This window comes from Anarhichas minor, unplaced genomic scaffold, assembly GCF_050575085.1.
Source record: "Anarhichas minor isolate MPS153535 unplaced genomic scaffold, ASM5057508v1 ptg000017l, whole genome shotgun sequence".
Taxonomy (NCBI): Eukaryota; Metazoa; Chordata; class Actinopteri; order Perciformes; family Anarhichadidae; genus Anarhichas; species Anarhichas minor.
The window spans coordinates 14328299-14349246 of NW_027466463.1; the positions used below are offsets into that span (position 1 = coordinate 14328299).

The window sequence follows — 20948 nt, forward strand, 5'->3', positions numbered from 1 at the left end:
AATAATCTGACCAGAAAATCCTCCATTATGTCTTCCTGGAATGAGAATGATAAAGGAAGGAGTCGGCCTGTCGGAAAGTGGATGTATTTTTGTTTTTTAAGAAGGTGAATCCGCGGCAACATGAGCGATCCTGGCACGAGCACAGAAATGGAACAAAGAGGGAAAAAAGGGGAGAAAAGCTATTGTTTCAACCGCACAAAGCCTCTCCGCCGTCTCGTAGTAGGATCGCCACGGGTTCTGGGAGCGTCTTTTTTCACTCTAAACACAGCGGTGGACGCTTGGTGTTGCGTTTTCATCCCCCATTTGCCCCCCCCCCCCCCCTCCCTCCACCCCCCTTCCACTTTCTTGTTCTTTTTTAAACTACTCGTAATTATACGTCGAAACTCAAAACCTCCGCCAAAAGTCTCCAGGCTTGGAGAATTATGGGGCCAGGGGTGGCGTCAAATATCTTAACATTCATAAGTCCGAGAGGCAGTAAATAGAGCCAGTGGATTTACGGCCCTGCAGCCCGATGCAGGAGAGCTGGCCTGCCCAGATCCTGCTCTCCCCTCCCTGAGCCTTGGCGTCTCCAGACCTGTTGAGGTGTGATGTTAGCCCACAGCACCGCAGTTAACCCGCCGCCTTTTTTCCAAAAAGCCCTCGCGTTAGCATCGGCAGGAAACAAAAGGTAGACGGCGAGAGGAAGAGAGGCAGAGAGAGAGCAAAGGGAACAGGAGGAAAGTGAAAGGAGATAGAAAACCGGGGTGAACTGGGCAGGCCACTTCTGCAATTCAACCTGCACCCAGTAATCCAGCAGGCCTTTGTGTGGGGTTTGGGGAGGAGGGAGAGGAGAGGAGGAGAGGAGAGGAGAGGAGGAGAGGAGAGGAGAGGAGAGGAGGACACGAGGGCTTTTACAGCCCGGGCACAAAGTCATGTCAAATTGCTGAATGATACTAAATTGTGAGCCTCCTTGGACTTAGGTGGTTTCTGATTATGGCTCCCAGAGGTCAGACATATTATGGTAACCGCCACATCCAGGATGTTGTTTTTTTCCCCTCACTCAAGTCATGCAAAAACAAAAATGCCAGAAAGCAGGTAAAATGTCCAGACAGCTCAGCAGCAGTGCTAGCAGAGAGAAGAACATTATCTAAAATCATAAGGTTTTTTTTATTTCTCTGAGAAATACAGAAATCAATTATCTCAATTGAAACAATTTATATTAAATACAAAAACACAGATAAAAAAAAAAAAAAAAAAGGCCTAGATGTTGAAAATCCACATCCTAAAAATAAAATATCACAGCATCGCCCCAAACGCAGAGAAGCAGAGGAAGAGAAACAAAGGGAAGAGCAGCGAGAATCAAACCCTTTCATGACAGGACAGAGAAAGTCTCCAATAAAACACGCAGTCATATTCACTGCCTCACATGACATGTTAGGGAGCAAGACAGCTAATCAATGTCCAGGTGAATTATTTATGCCAGCTTTAAGTCTAATACATTTATATTACAGCGGGCGCCGACTTCAAAGCTCTAATGGCCGGACACACAGGGCGCTGCAGACAGTGGGGGCCGGAGCTGTACAGTGGGAAGATCACCGCCAGCCGAAAAAAAAAAAAAAAAACATGTTCATCATCTTATTCCACAGTCACTGTTCAGGTATAGATCTCTGAATCCAGCTGTAATAAACGTCGCCTCCTAATACGCGAATATAACATCTCAATAATCAAAAGTGGCTTCAGGATTTTGTACCGACTTCATCTTTTATATACGAGCAAGTGGCGCAGAGAGGAAACTAAACAACAGGTTCACAATCATGGAAGACATATTTAAATAATAAAAACAATATCCTTTTTCTAAAAATAGGAGTTCAGGGGTGGAATTAAGAGTCGACACTGTCTCGCCGCAGCATCCTCCAGCCAGTGTTGCTACTGCTTTTCTAACCGCTGCTCAGGCACAATGAAGTGAGCGCTCCTCGGACCGGTGCCGGGCACAGTGCTGACGAAAAGGCACAAAGAAAACTACAAACCTCTGCCACTGAGACAAGGAAGCGCCTCAGTTCAAATCACGCGTGTTGTGAATGTGTGTGTGTGTGTTTGTGTCAGTACTGATGAGAATAATGAGTGACTAATATCCACATACCAGCCGGTAGCGTTAACAAGGCCGGGCTGACTAACAGGGGAAAGAATGGCAAAATGTTCTCATAAATGCATATGGTGGCAATTATAAAAATCTTATAAAAAAAAACTATATAAAGCACACAGACGTAGAGAGAATTTTGTGTAAGCTGCAAAAAAAATATGTTTTATGTGAAACCCCGTCGAAACTGAAAAAGCAGAAATTGTGTCAAACACAAAAGAAAGGCATTATGTATCAGATGTGCATTTATTTTCAAGGTGTGCACACAGCGCACAAAAACAATTTAACAAATATCAGTTTCGTTAGCCAAAGCCGAGGTGGTGGAGGGGTCATATTTCCTAATGCCTGGTCTTTGCCTTAACCTTGTAAAATGAGATGACAGGTCCTAAAGCGCAGACTTGTAATTGCAACCGTTTAAAATAGGGGGGCTAAGAAACACCCATGGTTGAGAAAATGATGCCGCTTAAGGATTTGCCATAGCCCAGTGGGACCAGCGAGGTGCTGAGCAAATGAATAAGTGTGCATAATTATAGCACGGCTGATTGTGTCTAAATAACATGAATTTATTTATAAATATGGGTTTACATAGCACATGCTTTTTCTTTTTTCTTTTTTAAGACAGTGGGTTCCTCATTAGAAGCCAAAGGTGGTGCACACATGCAGAGCACAGCAGAGTTGCATAACAATAAAAGCACACTTTTAAAAAAAAGTAAATATAAATAAGAAATAATTATTGTTTGTTTTGTTTAAAAAAAAAAAAAACAACAACAGTAAAATGTTAATGCATGCACCTTTCACATAAAGCTTGACACATGCAAATCACTTTGAAAAGCTCATTTGCATATTGATTTCATTTGTGTGGTTTTACATTGCTTCAAACTAGTTGCAGCGTGTCAGAAAGCCAGTGTAAAGGTCTGAACGCGCGTGCAGCTTGTGAGAGAAAAAAAGGGCATGTTTGATGAGGCTGTGCAAACACAAGCCAATTGCATTATTCAGTGGGTTTAAAAAAAAAAAAAAAAACACACACACATGCAATTGTAGCCTGGAATACATGAGACCCTGCACAATAATAACAACATAATAATTGGTATTATTGTAAAAAAAAAAATAGATATAGTTTTCCCATTCATCATGCATTGAAATAAACATTTCAGGGAGAATATGTGTAAAAATGTCAAGTGCACATGACCTGCCATAAACCCATAATATGCATTTCCCCTGCCTCCAGTCCTCGCGCTTAGCACTGTTAGCATGCTAGCTGCCGTCCTCCACAGGCAACACGGGGCTCTGGGGCGCTGCGGGCGGACATGAGCGCCACTGAACTGTACACTTTCACGAGTTGCAAAACTTGGCTCTACATTTTCTAACCGGCTGCACTTTGTGGGTGACAACACTCCCGTGTCCGGGCTGCGTGTTTTCTACCCGGAGTCCGTGGAGTGTGTGTGTGTGTTTAGAGAGTGTGTGTGTGTGTGTGTGTGCACATACAGTTTGTAAATAAATGAACTTACTGTGCGTGCTGTTGGAGAAAGTGATCCATTGGGAAGGTAGGGGCTTGTGAGATCGGGGATCATTATAAATGGATAGCCCGGGTACGGTGGGCTCTTGAACAGCCCTCCATCTTGCCTTTTCGCAGCTAACATGGCGGGGGGGGGGGAAAGAAGAAAACTTTTTTTTAATAAAGTGGCCTTGATAACTTTTTTTTTTTTTCCCACAAAAAATTTTTTTTTTTAAATGCATTGAGAGGAATAAAGCGGAGGAGATGCCCTCCGCCAGCCACACATCATAATGTCATGGTGTAAATAGGAAAAACAAGAGCGGAAGAATAAAGCAGAAACTCACCCTCCTCTAAACTTTCTCTTGTTTTGTCTCTGAAAGTTTCAGATCTAGGCGCAGGCCGTCTTTCCGCCTTCAAAAATGAAATGAAACACAGGGATTGCGTTAAAGTTAACACAGCGGGGCGATGTGAACTTTCTTTTTTTTTTAAAGTCGCTATCAGCGTGACAATGTCACAAACGTTAGGCCCCTAACTTCACCAGAGCCGGGGACGATCCAGCCCCGTGGTTTGGTGTTTGTAATGTTGCAACTTACCTCCGAGTCCGACGAGCTGTTTTGGTTCGTTTCCGACTCGTTTACAAGAGAAGATTTGACATCGGCTAAATCCCTTTCTGCCGAGGAGTTCTCCGAAATTTTCTCTTCCTGCTCCCCTTCGTCTTTGAAGGAAATCATTTCATCGTTTGCACCCAGATCGTCCCCTCCGCCGCCGTTGAGCTGCGGCATTTTTCCCCGTGCAGAAATTTTTTTTTTGGGAGGGGGGCAAAAACACGAAGTTTTAAACCCCTGATCTCGGCGATCAAGAAAAGTCCGAGTTTAAGTTTGGGGGTCTTGTATTGGCGTTTTCCAAAAGCTCTGGCGGTTGGTACAAAACTAAAAAAGAAGGGAATCTTGGCAGAAAAAGGAAGCCGGAGAAGGAGCCGAGCCGCTCGGATTGAGTGAGTTGAAGTTGGTCGGAGTGGTTTTCAGTTCAAAGGCGGCGCTGATTGACAGATAGAGAGGGATGGAAATAGAGAGAGTCTGGATTCAGGATTATTGACAGGGAGAAACACACAAGAAACTAATGAGATTCAAACAGGGAGGGACTTGAAGTGACGTTTTCATAAATAGGAGGAAAAAAAAAAGCAGAGAGGGGGGGGGAGAGAGAGAGAGAGAGAGAGAGAGAGAGAGAGAGAGAGAGAGAGAGAGAGAGAGAGAGAGAGGCTGGAGGAAGCCGGCGGACGACTGCAGTGAAACGCATGTGAGGAGGAAAAAGGCAGTTTGGGAGCAGGACAGTGATGGTAAAATAGGAGGAAGATAGGAGTTGCTTGTAAATGTGGATTAAACGCACATATGGGCGGTCTCCCGGTGGAGGGAGAGGAAAAAAAAAAAAGAAAAGAGGGTACTTCCTCAGGCTGTTTGCAACCAGTTTGACTCCACCATTCCCCGACCAGTCTGTCGCACTGGGGTCAAATTAAGTTACAGCTTATATTAAAGTTTTTATTTCTCACGTTTAGTCTCTGCTTTTGTATCCGTCCTGTTGTTGTTTATAAAACGGAGGACCTATCAAAGCAGAATAAAAAGCTGTTACTCCAAGCTTGTTTTGCTATTGTATCTGCTTTGTCAGTGCTTTAGATCTATTTTTCATTATATTAGATAATGTTTCCTCAGATCTATTTTTTGGGATGGAGGGTGTTATTGCATCCTGCTTTCTTGACAGGTGTGATGTCCTCTGGGACTAACCTGAATCCCTCACTGGCAGCACAGACTGGGCTGTTTTTGTTATTTTATCTTCTCCCTCAGCAGCCAGACTGGACACAAATAACTGATGCTCCAATTCTGTGTCTTATTCTTACACAAATACAGCCTAAAAAAAGACACATCTAAGACAATGCCAGTGATTGCAGTTAATTAAAAATGTAAGGAAGATAGAATTTGACAACATGAAATGATAAGGTAGTATATATGTCTCCAAAACCATATTCTGTTTTTGTGTCCTGCTTTTGTTCATTTCACATGCACTCAGTTATTCGAGCAAGACATTTTTTATTTAATGTGTTCATAATAATTAAAAAAATAAGATAAAAAAAGGGGACAACAAAGAAAAAAAATGCAAAATATCCAATAATTTCTTCTGAGTAAAAACAGATTAATGAAGAATAAACACACAATAACATAGGAAAACCCTGCCGTTGCATATAATAATGTATAAATAAATAAAAGCAATAGGGAAAGGAAAAAAAAACCTGATGCCTGCTCCAGCTGAACAAGGGGATTGTGCACGAGTGTGAGTGTGTGTGTGTGTGTGCGTGTCGGTGATGAGCTCAGCACCGGTGATTCACTAACCTTATCTCATCAGCTCAGGAAATGCAGTTTCTATTAGAGCTGATATTTGATGGAGCAATCGCAAAATCAACAATGAATTTCAAATGTAACTGCATGAAGTAAAGCTGATACATACATCCAGGTGACACTTACACCACATTGCAACACGGAGCTGGCTCCTTCCTCGCGCAAATACATCACTATAAGATCAAAACAAGACATAGAATTGCTGATTAAAAAAATATTGTTTCATGTCATCGTGCTGTTAGACGCACGAGAACAAATGTTATGACAGTAATTCCTCTGTATCTGCTCTCAGCGGTGTTGTCAAAACAGCAGTGAGGAGGAATCATGTGCACAGTAGCACTAAAGTGTTGTGAATCTGCCTACCAACACACACCTCGACCATGCAGGCAGCACCATGAAAGCAGGCTATTCCGCTCGGCGATCACTGCTGTGCTTTATGAGGGAGAGGTGAGAGCCGCGGTAGCTGGCTGCAGCCCAGCCGGCAGTGTTAGGGAGCAGGGAGGAAAGGGGAAGGGATAGCCGTCTTTGGTTCTCATCCACTGTGTCTGTGTTTAGGCAGCCGGTGGAAGAAGAGGCACCCCGCCGCTCGGGGCCCTCCAAACCTGAGCCCACACAGACCAGACCAAAGCAGAGGAGCTCCAGGCTGGCCTCTCCCCGGATTGCCTCAGCAGGCACCTGAGAGTTTACTGGGGGGGCTGGCAGCGTGTTATCATGCCTGCCGTGGGGACACCTGCCTCTGATGCCGCCCTGGTGATTCTAATCTACAGGACCCTTTAATAAGATGATGATAGGCTGCGTTGCCACTGCTGCTCTGAATGATGGAGCGTGGGGCACGCGCGGCTTTCTGTGTTGGCGTTATTAATTTTGTTATGGGCTCCGCGTGCTCACCTCTGCTCCGCGTGCATGCTGTGGTTTTGGTACAACTGGGGATTGTCTCATCCGTGCACTTCCACGTCTCGGAGTGTGGAGGAAGTCATGAGGCATCTCCACTGTCTTGATCGCCCGGCTTCAGCTCTCTATTGTAGTCCTCACCTGCAGCCCTGATGGTGAATCCACACACTGATTCTGACCCCCGGCATGATTGAATTGTTCACCGTCGGATTTGAAGTCAGCAATAATCAGTGGCAGATTTAATCATAATTCTGTCTCTGTGGCATATGCTAATTTAATCTATAATAACACATGCTAAACACAAGCACTTATGCTTTCATTATTTTAAATCTCATTTTGTTACCTTACTGACAGCTCTGCTGGAATTATTGTACTCTATGTGTTTGTGGGAGCTTTGAAAATAAATATTGTAAGTGCTCAACACAGTTTTGCTCTCATATCCATGTTTGATTTTTGCTTTATTCTAACTTTTTCATGCTTCTTCTATATATGGCATAAAGAAGACAATATAATGATGACAAATATGTTCCAAAATGCATTTGCTTTTGACTTGAAATATAAAAATATATACAAGATGTACTAATTGATTTTGCTTGAATGTTGCATGTTTTTTTTTTTTTGTTGTATAGTTTTACGACTGCACTCCTACAGGTCGCCAGAAAGCGTTTCACATAAACACACATTTCTGCTTTAATCATTTTTGGATTTCAAAAGGAGCCTTGGGACATGATTTCTTTTAATGTTGAATAATTAAATAGTCGATCCATAGTCAGTAAGCACTGTTTGAATAAGCAGAGTGAATAGGGGTGAGTGTTTAATACCGTGAATCTCTTAAGTCCTCTAAATCCCACTGCACACATGTTTATGTTTGTTGATCCTGTGGTTTAAAAGGGAATAAATAAATAATGGAAAAAGAAGCTGTCAAATTAAATTAACATATACTGTATGTGCTACCTAATTTACACAGTCGACATGCAAAAGCATACACATAATATTTTACAGATCAATTTATTGATTCTTTGTCATGAAATTGTGCTTTTTGGAAAGTAAAAAATGTTAAGTTTTGTCATTTTTATTTAACAGCGTTTACTCTACTTTTACATCTGTGGCTGAATGAATGTCTGAGGGGGGGGGGAGAAAGAGATGCCTGGTCAAATAAATACTCAAAGAAACAGATTTGAAAAATCCTCACAGAGAACAGCAAACTACTTTGAGAAATCACATACTTTCCTGTGAACACCCTCATTGTTTCATCTCGAGCAGGGAAGGTAGCAGCAGCACACAGTGCACCTCCTCTGTGTTTGCAAACAGTTAATTACCCATCATGCATCCAATGTTGCCAACCACACCAGCTAAAAGGTCTCTCTATGCTGATTAACATATTACTGCTGGACATTTTTGCCTTTTTTCCCCTCACATAAATATGCTTGTTTTATGGTAACTGTGGTTTGATTTATTCCAGTAATGAAGTTTGTTCTCTTGATAATAAGTGAAACTTAACATTTAACTTTAGTTGCATTTGTCAAGTGCAAATTCCCTCTATTGTTGGCAGAGACGCTGTTAAGTATTTTGGCATTTTATTGTCAGCACAGCTCATATGAATTCTATCAGCAGGATAATACTGTACTTATCCATAATTACATGTATACTAATGGTCCTCGTCATTTTCTGGAATGGACAGGAAGGAAGAAATAGATGTCTGATTTACCTGCTTATGAAAAGACTGTTTCATACTGTATATTATTCATATATTAATATATCATTCATTAGAGTAAAAGCAAATCAGACAACAAACATCTAGATGGTGCTTGCGTTAATGCGCAAATGATTAATTGTGTTTTCTTGAACAATGTACGTATTACTGTGCTTGTTAAATTCAGCACTTCACTGTTCCTTTTTGCAGAATATTTCTTTGTGTACTTATTTGTATTACTCTGAGAAATATTTGTGTTGTATTTGTATTGTATTTGTAAAAAAAACATGTGGAAAGAGTGGCTTCCTTGGAAAATGATTCATTATTTATGTACTGCTTATGTAGCTTTTATATTTGACTCTCTCTCTCTTATTGTACTTATAGAAAAGGAGCCTCTGTGCTCCCTTGCCCCTCAGCGCTCCAATCATTTGACACAATAGGACAATACATTTGATGAATACAAATAAAAGCTTTATATGCAGGAATCATGCTCTTAAGTCCTTGAATCTAAAAAACACAATGGTCAGAGTGTTATGTTGACCGAAACCTATAGGTTAGGGCTGAGGGTAACATCTTCTTCACGTATAGAAACTGTTGCAATTATCAGTGAAGTCTATGCACATGTACAGACATACGGTATGTTTGCTTTCTGAGAGTCAACAGCGTCTGAGGGAGCTTTGCAAAAGCACATTAGTGTTGAAAAAAACTCTATTTCTTTTCTTTTTTTTTTATAAATACATTTCCTGTCGGTTTAAAATCCACAACACAAATCACAATGGAGACAGCGGAGGAAGAGAATAATAGTGTAATGAAGAGTGAGTCACATTGGCCTGTGACTCTGCACTCATCTAAAATCAATACAACCCTCCAGAGACGCCTCAACTAATATAACAAACAGCTCAACAAGCATTTCATTAGGTTAAAAGTTTATGAATCAATAGCCAAAATCTCAGGATACAGAGCCTCGTCCCCCCCCCCTGTAAAAATCCCAGGAGTGGGATCGGGAGTGTTCTTGTGAACAGCCTGGACACTCATGATTTATGCAGGTACGCTGCTTTTCATATCACTGTAGGTATTGGACTCAAGCAGGAGCTGAGTGTCTCCAGAACTCATCCACACAGCATCGTGGGAACCATAATAAGCCAGCTATACGTGGGCTGTCTCTCCCGTCGCCTCCAAAACAAACAGCCAAGCGCTTTTCAGAAATGGACGCGATAGTCATTAATCAAGGTGCCGGGCAGGTCCTGAACTCTCTAAACACGGAATCCACCAGAGAGACAAGGTAACCTACAGTATGAACAGCACACACACCGTCCACCTGTCCGTCACGGCAGCAGCTCGCAGGGAGAGGAGAGCCAAGCAGCTGCTGGCTGGTAAATGTTACTTAAAGGTCAATGGTATACTCGCCAGCGGGTTAATGGTTTGAGTCATACTTCCACACTTGCTGTACAGTCAGGCAGCCAAAGGGGTTTTATACGCTGATTTGTGTCTTGATTGGGAGTGAAAACGGTGTGTGTCTGCCACTAAACCGTCTGTGGACTCATATGCAGCGCAACGCAGACTCCAGTTATCCGCCTGCATGGCCACATGATGGAGCAAGGTGGTGATTTTATCACACAGAAAAATCCCTGACAGACTGTATAATGAAACCAGAAAAGGACTAACGGATGGACAACCCCCCCCCACGGGTGTTCTCCTTAAGAATGCATCCCCTTGTGAAGAGTTGGATGGAAGCTCTTGACTCAGTGTTTCCAGTCTTGATCGCAAGATCCTGATCAATTTGAATTGTTTCGTTTGTCAGCTCGTGAGCCACTTGTGAAAAAGTCAAGACAACAAATTTAACCTCTTGACCTCTGTGTTTTTAAACCTTTCACTGCCAAAACAAAAAGGCAAAAGCAGATGCACGGGACAAATGCAGAGAGAGAGAGTGGCTTCCTGTTGACCCCTGCTTTGTGATTGAGGAGCAAATAGGAACTTTCCCTTTCTCTGACGGTCTTGTGTATGCAGGACCCTCCACATCTCTGGGCCTTCTATGGGGAGAAGCCCGTTGCGAGACTGGGAGCATCTCATAGAAGGCACTTTCTCAAACAGGAAGCAGGAGGCCTTTTTTGTGTGAGAAGTAAAAGAAGGAAGAGTGTCATCTTCATGTTCCTGACTAATTAAAACCACAGTGGGGCCACGTTGACCTTTTGGAGCCTGAATGAAGGGTCATTATGTGCACGGTGGAGGCGGGTTGGCTTTGTGAGACTGTGTGTGAGTTTTGAGCAAAGTCTGTCTCTAAATTGGCGTGTGCATTCATTTCAAGCTTTACTGAGGCTTTATTATATCCATTGACATTCATCCAATTTTGCACAATCAAGGAAATCATATGATATTGATATAAAGACAATATATTGTGCGGCACATTCAGTGAGATCAGGGCTATTTTCCAAGTTATTCAAGACGCTTTAATTTAATTAAGGACAAGGTTTGGTTGCAGAGGTTCTGCACACATTATTGCATCATGTTTATAGAAAATCAAATCAAACCGTGGAGAGGAATTTCAGAAATAAACATAAAGTAACCTTTTCCTCCTTTGAACTATAGTCACTGCTGCTCATTTGCCGAGTTATAAAGTAGCGGCTGTTTTTCTTTCAATGCTATAAATGATTGGAAAAGCTTTAGTGCAGGGAAACAATTGCATCTTTAACGCTCTACATGCACAGCTATTAACGAGCAGCACAATGGAGACGTGACCTCGAGGCAAATGAGTCGCCTCTCAGTACAAACCAGAGCACCGTCTGTGTTCATTTGGCTATGTTTTCATTAACAGAATGGAAGATGAGCCCATTAATGAGACGGTGGAAGTTCTTTGTTTCCATACGAGTCAAAAGAAATCGAAACACCATCCAAGGTTATGTTGTGAGCAGGTTATAGTTGATGCAAAGGCTAATTTCTCTTTAGTCACATATTTCTGCTGCTACCTCCCAACAAAGAGAAAACTGAACTAAACATCTATTCATCAGACTGTGAACTATGGCCACATGTAAATAAACTCTTTTTCTTATTCGTCAAAAAGATTGAGGTTGTTCAGCCTCTATTAGTTTAAGATTTAAGAGCAGAAAGTGTAAATGATCAACCTGTACATACAAAACCTGATCATTTTAACTAGTATGTGAAAATGCAAATATCTAAAATCACTATATATTCGGCATAAGCCGGATACCAGCTCTTGTTTAGTCCAGTCATTTTCTGTATACAGGATTTGTTTTTAATCATCAACATGTGCATTACATACTGTTATAGCCCTACACACCCCACACTTTAGATGCTTGCACACTACAGGAGCACATATATAACTGTGTATGCCTCAAACTTACACGTTGTTGGTGACATCCGAGTCTGTCGAAGGACCAAATGTTTTAAACTCATCGTAGCATTAAAGAACGATCCAAGCCTGACACTGGTGGAAAAGAGAGGATTCAGATAGAAGTCACGGATTCAAAATCTTACTTAAAGCTATAAGTGTGTTCTTTACATCCCAACAGGAATCAACAAATCAAATCCAGTATGTGGCTGTTGTAGGACTGTAATAAATCCTTCCAATCAATTCATTGTTTACGTTGATAATGATCATTTTGGGGGAGTGGCTTATGAGGAAAAGTTGTGGCCGACTTTGCGACTTTCTCGCAAGATTTAGAAACTTTAGGGGGGTAATACAGTATTTCCATCTGTGCGCGATGCACCTTGCTGAATGCACCTTGTTACTTGTAACCACTGTCTGTTGTGATAGTGATGGTAAAAGCAGGAATCTTATGGTTCAGAGGATTTAATGCACAACTTTGTGTTGAACCCCAAAATTAAAAAAAATAGTGAGCAACATGAATCCATTTTAAAAAACTCTCACATTCTACCTCACTGTGAAAGGTCTGTTGTTAGTCTTAACCCTGCAAACGACTGGATTAAAAAAAGTTAATGGACATGGCTCAGGACCAAATCATTCAACAACAGTTATTTGTTAGGTAAAAAAAGTAATAAAGCAGAGGTGGAAAGCAACAGCAAGGACAACAGAATACACCAAACTACACATTTAGTGGTGTAATTCCTCTCTTTTTGTTGTCAATATGACACACACACTGTACGCTCAAAGCTGCTCTGAAAGGTCTGTTGTTTGAATGTTTGACTCTGATGTGATGAGTGATGTGAGTGTATGAAGTTTAAGGGCACAGTTGGTTCAAATATTGATTACCTCTCAGGTATTCCTTTTTCCCCGAAAATTGATCCCAAAATCGTTCATTATCGTACAGATAGTTCTGTATTACGCAGATCAGATACAGCGTGAACACACACACACACAAACACACACACCGTTAAGGCCCCAAAGCCTCATGCTTCCACCTCAACTAGAGTTGTTTGGCTGCAGCCCTTGTGGTCTTCTTCAAGGATCCTAATTGAGAAATTAATGCAGAAAAATCAATTGGCCTGAAGTTTTGTGTCCAATAGACTCCTGAAGGCTTCAAGTGAGCAGCAATCAATGCTTTCCACATGGGTGGCTCCAAAGCGCCCTCGCTCTTTTGTTTACGTGCTCATAGCTGGAGGATTTTGGCATGTGAATTTCAATGAAATAAACACTAATGAATTTTCCACCTTTCCCGATCCCCTGCGATGCTCTATGTATATATACACCCGGGCATGAAATGATCTCTTTGGTCAGCACTTAAGTATCGCTTAACACAAACAAGCTTCCTAAGAATTGGGATGCATTGTGCAGAGATTGTGGCCGCACCGGCAACACTTTTTGAGCCGGCCTTATTTACACTTCAAAATGAGGATCTTTTAACATTCTGTGATCAGCCGCGGCATTGTTGAAGCGCCGTGTTTTGTGCATCCCTCTTGCCTAGAGGACATCAGCTCATTTAGGGCCATTTTAAAGCACTGCACACATCATCATCATCAGGTCAATGAAAAAGCAACCTTGAATTCCCTTTGACACAACTGTCTTTTTCCAACACCCAAACAGCGTTGAGCGTGCAACACTTTGTTATACGACTCAAGGCAAAAAACGGAAAAAAGATGAGAGGTAAAAATCTTTAAGTATTGTAACAATTTCACCCCAAACACAACTGGCTTGTTCCTGCTCTCTCTGTCTCTTTTATGGTCAAAATCTCAACAAGAAGAAAACGGACAGTTGCTCGTGGTTGTTGCACAGGGGACAAAAACGAGTGCCATGTTCTTCTTTGTGCTCGTTAACCACCTTCCAAATTCATCACAAGCCCAGAGATCAGATCACAGTAATATTTGATCAATATTAATAAGGATAGGCAAACTCCTCCAGTAATTACCACAGTCTCTGGGCTTTGATTTCGACCATTACTAACGCCTCTGCATCTTTAGATTTAAAAAAAAGCGACCCCCTTTTATTTCATAACATTAAATCCCGACATGCATCTTCTAAAAGCTCTAATAAGACAAAGATAAGATTTGCATCCCCATACAAGTGTCTTTTTCAATTGATTATGAAGCCGCCATTGATGTGCGAGAAATTGATGTTTTCCTCTGTTCTTAAGGGCGGCTAATAGAAGGGGCGGGCTTCGAGGAGGAGACTTTGCCACTTTGATCTTCAATCAGTAAAAAAATCCCACTTCTTCTTTATCAGTCTATATTTGGTAAATAAGAGTGACAATCTGCGGGGCCTAGAGATGGAGAGAAGGAGAGAGGGAGAGGAAGAGAGATGTGTTGAAGAGATAAGAGGGGTTGGTAAGTGGGAGAAAAAGGGCATGAAGAGGGAAAAAATGTCGCTTGTTAAATTTAGTGTGTTAAACAGTGAGATGAGACTTAATCAAGACGTCGCTCTCCTCAAAAAAATCCCCACAAAGTACCGACGACGGGAACTATTTCTTACCTTGTTTATTTTGGGCAAATCTGCCCCCCGTGTTTCTGTGAGTGACGTTACATTATGACACACACAGTAGGCTTCTAATTAGTCCCTATGAAAAACAACAGGTGGATGTGAGGAAAGTAATAAATCATTCAGCCAATATGGCTGCCAACAGGACTGTTTCCTTTTTTTCCCTTTATGTGTCCACATGGAGGAATTGTTAGTGGACAGATGCACAAGATGTTGTGTGCGCCCCACGCATATTTTACAGCACATCATTTCTGTGGGGCATTTTGTAATCACACTCTCGCTGATGTTGCTCGTGGCTAAGTATGCGTCTCCTGGGCACCAGAAACTACGTATCACAAAAATATGCCACCTTTTAAAAAATTGTTGGATGACATTCAGAAAAAATACTCTTATTGGCTTTCATGCCAACAGTTAGATGAGATGATTAATACCACTCCCATATCTGTAGAGTAAATATGGAACTGGAGCCAGCCGTAATGTAGCGTAGCTTAGCATAAAGACTAGAGACAGGGGGAAACAGCTAGCCTGACTCTCACCAAAGCAACTCTGTCTCCTAAAGAAATATGTTCCCATACAACTAAACAACATTCTCACTTACGTTTCAGGGGAAACGTATTGAAACAATACAAAATGGCAACAAAACTACTAGTTTAGGTTTAGTAGCATCATGGTTTGGCTTCAAATAAGTTTAATTTGTTTGTTACGTAGCCTGATGTTAAATGTCGCATTAAAATAAGACGGGGTTGACTTTTCAGCTTCACATGGGACATGGATAGCGGTCTCTTGGGTGAAAGTCCTGTGACTCATCCATCAACCCTGACCTCCTCCCTACGCGGACTTCGTTTAGAAACGTATTTGTGACAGGCCTGTGTGGAAAACTGTTTCCCTCAAAACGTATATTGACAATGCAGTTTTGTTGTATGGGTACGTATGGGACACCAGGCTGTCCAAAGATAACAAAGCCTCATCACCTCCAAAACTCACCAATCAACAGGTCATTTTTCACCTTTTTTACAAAGTCGGGCTACTTGTTTGTTTCCATTTGCTTCCAGCCTTTTATGCTAAATTAAGCTAACCGCCTGCTGGCTTAACCGCGCAAACGTGAGAGCGGTATTGATCATCTCATCTACCTCTCGGCAAGAAAGCAAGCGTATTACCCACTGACAAACTATCCCTCTACGCTTCATCACATTAGCCATCATTATAAATTTAAAAAAATCAAGAACTAGCCAAACTCATATCATCCACTCCGTCCAATTTATGGGTTTAACACACCTAAATAAAACACTGAATTTGAAATATTGCATAAACATTAAAGCTGTTGTGTATACCAAAAACAAAATGAAGCTTTCAACATGTTTGTACCATAGATTTATATCTTTTGAAAGAGACAGGTGAAGTGTTTGCAGATAGAAGTGGGAAAACTTGTTAGTCGTGAAGGGGACTCGATCTATCAACAGGTGAAGTTGACAATATATATGTGTGTATATATACAGTATATATATATATATATATATAAGCTACATATAAATTACAAATGAGAGAAGGTTGAATAACAAAGGCTTGAATAGAACACAGATATTTAAAAAAGCCCAGAGTTTAGTTGAAAGGGACATGAGACAGGAGGCGGGAGCTGCGATGGAGAGCTGGATAGACAGAGCTGGAGATGAAGCCAGAGACAGAGGGAGCTCAGTGGGAGGTTGTGGAGAAGCTGGGGGCAGGCTCCAGGCAGAGGAGAGGGCAGGGAAGGATTCATGGCCCAGGATCAACAACAGCACACTCAATAAACCCCAACGGACGCCAGGGAGAAAACCTAATATGCCTTCAACACATGCAAGCACTCATTTACAAATGTTTACAACCTTTAAGGAACAAAAGAAAAGGTGATTTGATGCCGTTCGATAACAAGCCAGCAACGGCCAAACAGCAAACTGGGGATAAACCTGAGACGGGGGGCAAATACAGCAGACGGTTGTTTCTTTTTTGGCCTTTCATATGATTTTTTCACCTTAACAATTGTCAAACAGTGGAGAGAATTAGAACAATCAACACAGTACAGCGAAGCGCAGAACAGTCTGATTTACGCTTTCCTTTCAAAGCAGCACTCAAGTCACAATGTCACAAATGACACGACCTCTTGAAAAGTGTACAGTTTCTGACGCAAGACTTGGCGGAAAAGACCAGAGGATTGAAGGGTGGCAGGTGACTGATGTTCTTTACACCACTATACTATTGTTCTACAACATCATATTCATAAAGCAGCTCTTGATGAAGGGAATTAGACTTCAAAAGACTAATTCACTGTTTCTAAAAGATTCCGAGAAGACGTAATGAATATTCCTGTTTGTAACGAGGTTGTACTCATTAGAATAATTTTACAATGGAGTATTTATTTAGTGTATAGTTGCATGTGTGATTTCCAGATAATGAGAGCGCATGACCTCACCGCAGTGTAATTGCAGTGTGATATTGATTTTCAAACGTCTAAGTGATTCATGAATATGGATTGAAAGACAAGTCAAAAAAATGAAGAGCATTTTAGACAAGACACACACACTACTGAGAGGTCTGACTTCATCCCCTCCCTGAAGTGAGAGGATATATAAGGTTGTGAATGTGGCGAGGCGCCGCTGCAGCTGAAAAGCTCCGGTGAGGACTGAGGGCTTCGTGTAGTGGTTACCGGCTCACTGAAGCCTCTGACCCAGCGACCACCAGCCTCTCAAAAGTAACTCAAGCCAAAAGTGAACATAAGAGGCTCTTTCTTCCAGCCCTGTTAGAGCTTGCCTCCATAAAAAGCTCTGCTGGTTAAACTCAGGCTAAAGATGGCCGAGTCCTCCAAACATCTCCGAGCAAAAACTATTAAAACTCTTCAGAAAAATCCACACAAGCAGTCCCTGTCCCAAAAAAAGGTTTTATATGTATAGAGTAATGAGGGCGTGATAAAACAGCAGAAAGAATTAGGTTTTAATACGTTTCTCACTGCCTTTACTCTTAAAACAAAGCTGGAAAGTGCTCATTTCAGTTCTGTCTGTCCTGAGTAGCTTAAATTCAAATAGCAGCAGAAGATCTAGAAGAAAACGTTGACGTTTTTCTCAGGGAATGAAAATTTCAGAAGGGCTGTTGCTCTCCGATCTCTGCAGGTCCATTAGTGGCCCCCACAGCCCACCACGACGGGGGAGAAAAACCTGTGTCAAAAAGTCTGTTTTCTAACGGAGCCTCATCTGCATATCTGAATAATACATAGTGCTTATGAGCATATTAAATGGAATGTGGCCATGCGTCATTTGAAGGCAGAGATTAGACCTTCCCAGTTAATTATAAAGATGTCAAATGTCAGCGGGTGAACCCACGCCCTGGGGTCACCCCCTTTAGTTTGCTGATTATATGCACAAACTATAGATAAAGTGTCATCATACAGGCTATTAAGGTGCTGAGGCTTAAAGAGAGGCTTCCCCTCGCCTGTATTACTATGCAGAAGTTGTCAGGGGACGAAAAACGAGCACACACTCTTAATCGTTTCTCAAACAACTACCACACTCGGCCCTTATATTTCCCTCGCACACTTTGAAACAAAGATTAATAGGGAGGCTCAACTGATGTTAACTTGCTAAATTAGCTGGCTTAGACCTTTAAGTGTCTGAAATCTTTTGAGTTAATGCACCCTTTGCCAGAGACAATAGTGAGGCTGCCTGTGTGCATATATGTGTGTGTGTGTGTGTGTGTGTGGGCTTGTTTTGGTCATTACTGTACCATTAAGGCCCAATCAGCTCAGCAGGGGCAGCCTTGTGGAAAGCAGCGCGGGGCCTGAGAGAGCACCATGGGTTCACCTTGACAGGACCGCCAGTCAAACGGGGCAGCCCTCTCTGTGTTCCTGTCAGTCTGACTCCCCCTCTGAAGTTCATTTAAAGGGAGGAGCAGCGGCTCACTAGCTCCTAACAGGTAAGAAGGGCTCATATTATCAGCCCTTAGAGAGAGCAGGGCAGAAGTCTGATGTGCTCTTTCAACTGTACTAAACTGTCGGTACTGTAGCTCGCTGACTGACTAGACACACACACACACACACACACAGGCAGACAGACAGACAGACACATACACACACACACACACACACACACACACACACACACACACATTCAGCAGCTCTGTCGGCTGATTGGAAAACAGAGAGAAAGAGCAGAAAGTGACGGAGAATAGGCAGAAAGATGAGAAGAACTGATTTGCATGTGGAAATGGAGATGTAAAGAAACGAAAAGATTAAGGGTGCGGGAATAAGGATGAGATTAAATCTCGGAGAGCCCGGCTGGTGTGTGTGTGTGTGTGTGTGTGTGTGTGTGTGTGTGTGTGAGACAGAGAGGAGGGGGGAGCGGGAGGGGGAAGAGGGTGAGAAAACAAGACAGAGAATGGTATATTTTCAATGGAAGGTATATTGCAATCCACTTTTCTGATTTTAGGAGTGCACTGTGGGGCTAAGGAGTTTGTTTTGGTTTGGGGGAGCTGACACAACATCCACTGCTTCCACCGTCAGGCAATCCCCACCACACACACACACACACACACACACACACACACACACACACACACACACCCCTACATGAGGCCCCAGCCCAGCCCTTCCAGCTTCCTCAATATTTCATGGGATGCGCCCATGCTGACTAACTCAAGGCCACGCAAGCAAGGCTCCCTAACCGACCAAAGCGCTCGTAGTCTGCAGAGGTTCCCCGTTGCCAATATCCACGATCATGGAAACAATAACATTTAGCTGCGGTTCCCAGGAGTCAAATAAACGAGACAAAGAAAAACATAGTGAATCCAAGATGACTGCCAAGAAATGTAAATGATGTTGTGTTCTTCCCTCTTTTGAGTGCAGCTCAAAGAAGCAGAAGGTAAAGGTGTTAACTGGCATCACAAATGCATTTTCTTTTGTCAATAAAATAAGGCTGAACCCAAACACAATTACACGAATAGGCGCATCTTTGATAGCATCCTGCGGGTCTCAAACAGGTGAAAGTTCTTGAGCTAAAACTTGTTTTTTGGATGATTGCACAAAGTTACCTCATGCAAGGTTCTTCAACTTGTTTTGGTTTTTGTCTCCACTTTGGCCTGCTGGTCCTACTTTACAATCCCAGTTCACGATCAAGAAATGTATCCAATAAAAAGCCCTAACTGGTCACATGCTCCATTGAATTATTGATCACACTCACACAGAATCAAACGAATGTAAGACCGACCTTTTGTGTGAGTGGTTAGGGTGGAGGACAGCGTTGGCACGGGACAAGACTTGTAGTTTAATCCCAACTGGAGCTCATCAAATGGCATTAAAGGAGGATGCTGAAGATATTCTACATTTTCTGCAATTGTCAACAAATGTGTGTTGCTCTAAGCCCCGTTGGTTCCTATTGAAGACTTTGAAAAATATATACTTTCATTAAAAAATAGAAAAAAAGGCGAAATAATCTCCTTAAACAGCTGGGGATACTGGAGTAGTTTTTTTTAAGCAAATGTTTTGAGCAAATGTTACTTTCATACTTGCACGACCAAGTATGTGAGCAGAAGGACGGTTTGTGGGTAATTGACTCAACATAAACGACATGTTCATTGGGATGAAGGAGGTGCAACAGTGTGGCTAATTGGAGGACTTGTTATCGGGGTGAAGTCACCGTTGGTTTTAGGTTTTTCCATGAGATTTGTTGACAATATAAGAAATATAAAATATCCCCAGGCTTAATATTTAAAAGTCACCGGCTGGTGATGAAGGTGGCATGCAGCGGCAGTTTATCCCCTCAATGAGACGGCGGAGGACACGAGGATAAAGATCATCGTGTTGTTTGTAGATTTTAATGACAAACCTGAAACTGCACACAGTTTTGGCCTGATCTTTGTTTTTTCGAGTCTATTCAGAGTGGATATCGAACCATCAAACACTTCAATTTTCGCCACTCTGCCTTGTTTTGTCTAGATTTTCTTCAAGCCGGGTGTCATTGGAGAGTAAACTATGTGTATGCTTTCAGTCCTTTGTATTTTTTCCCCTCCGCCTCCCTTTTCTCTCTCGCCGGATGCGTGCGAGAGAGCCAATGCGCGCTCGTGTGTGTGTGTTTGCAAACGAACGTGTGCAGGCTTTGTTTTTCTTTTGAACATCCCTTTGATGTTGCTGTTTATTTATTTATTTCTCTTCCTGCGAAGGCCCTTTCTCGGCGGTTAGGGCTACAGCGGATTGGGCGCGCGTTGCTCTGAGTGCCATCCATCAGCGAGGAGCCTCTCTGACGGATGAACCGGTGACCTCGGCTGCCTATAGCGCATCAGCTTGAAGCTGGAGCCGCGCTGGGGGATTTTTGTTTTTAAGAAGAGGTAGTGTAACCAGGAGGGCCTCTGCTTCATCACCAACCTGTCTGGCTGAGTATCAGTGTGCATCACATGTAAAACAAGCATTTCATCTCTGGCCAGGAGGTATTACTTTACTTTGGTTTCCCTGAGATAGAGGA

General features: G+C 42.3%; 1 protein-coding gene across 32 annotated transcripts in view; it reads right to left on the reverse strand.

Moving 5' to 3' along the window:
- tcf7l2 (transcription factor 7 like 2) overlaps nucleotides 1-5108 on the reverse strand; it is an 87005-nt gene extending 81897 nt beyond the window's left edge. For 16 of the 32 annotated variants that reach the window (XM_076093819.1, XM_076093820.1, XM_076093818.1 and 13 more), the window contains exons 1-3: nucleotides 4205-5106; nucleotides 3956-4022; nucleotides 3625-3749 (exon numbers count right to left, since the gene is read on the reverse strand). In XM_076093819.1, coding sequence (XP_075949934.1) covers nucleotides 3625-3749; nucleotides 3956-4022; nucleotides 4205-4393 — 381 coding nt within the window. In that variant the 5' untranslated portion in view covers nucleotides 4394-5106. Of the gene's footprint in view, nucleotides 1-3624; nucleotides 3750-3955; nucleotides 4023-4204 lie in introns of all 32 variants that reach the window. The other 16 variants (XM_076093816.1, XM_076093814.1, XM_076093811.1 and 13 more) reach the window with 3 other exon arrangements.
- Nucleotides 5109-20948: the final 15840 nt, after the last annotated feature.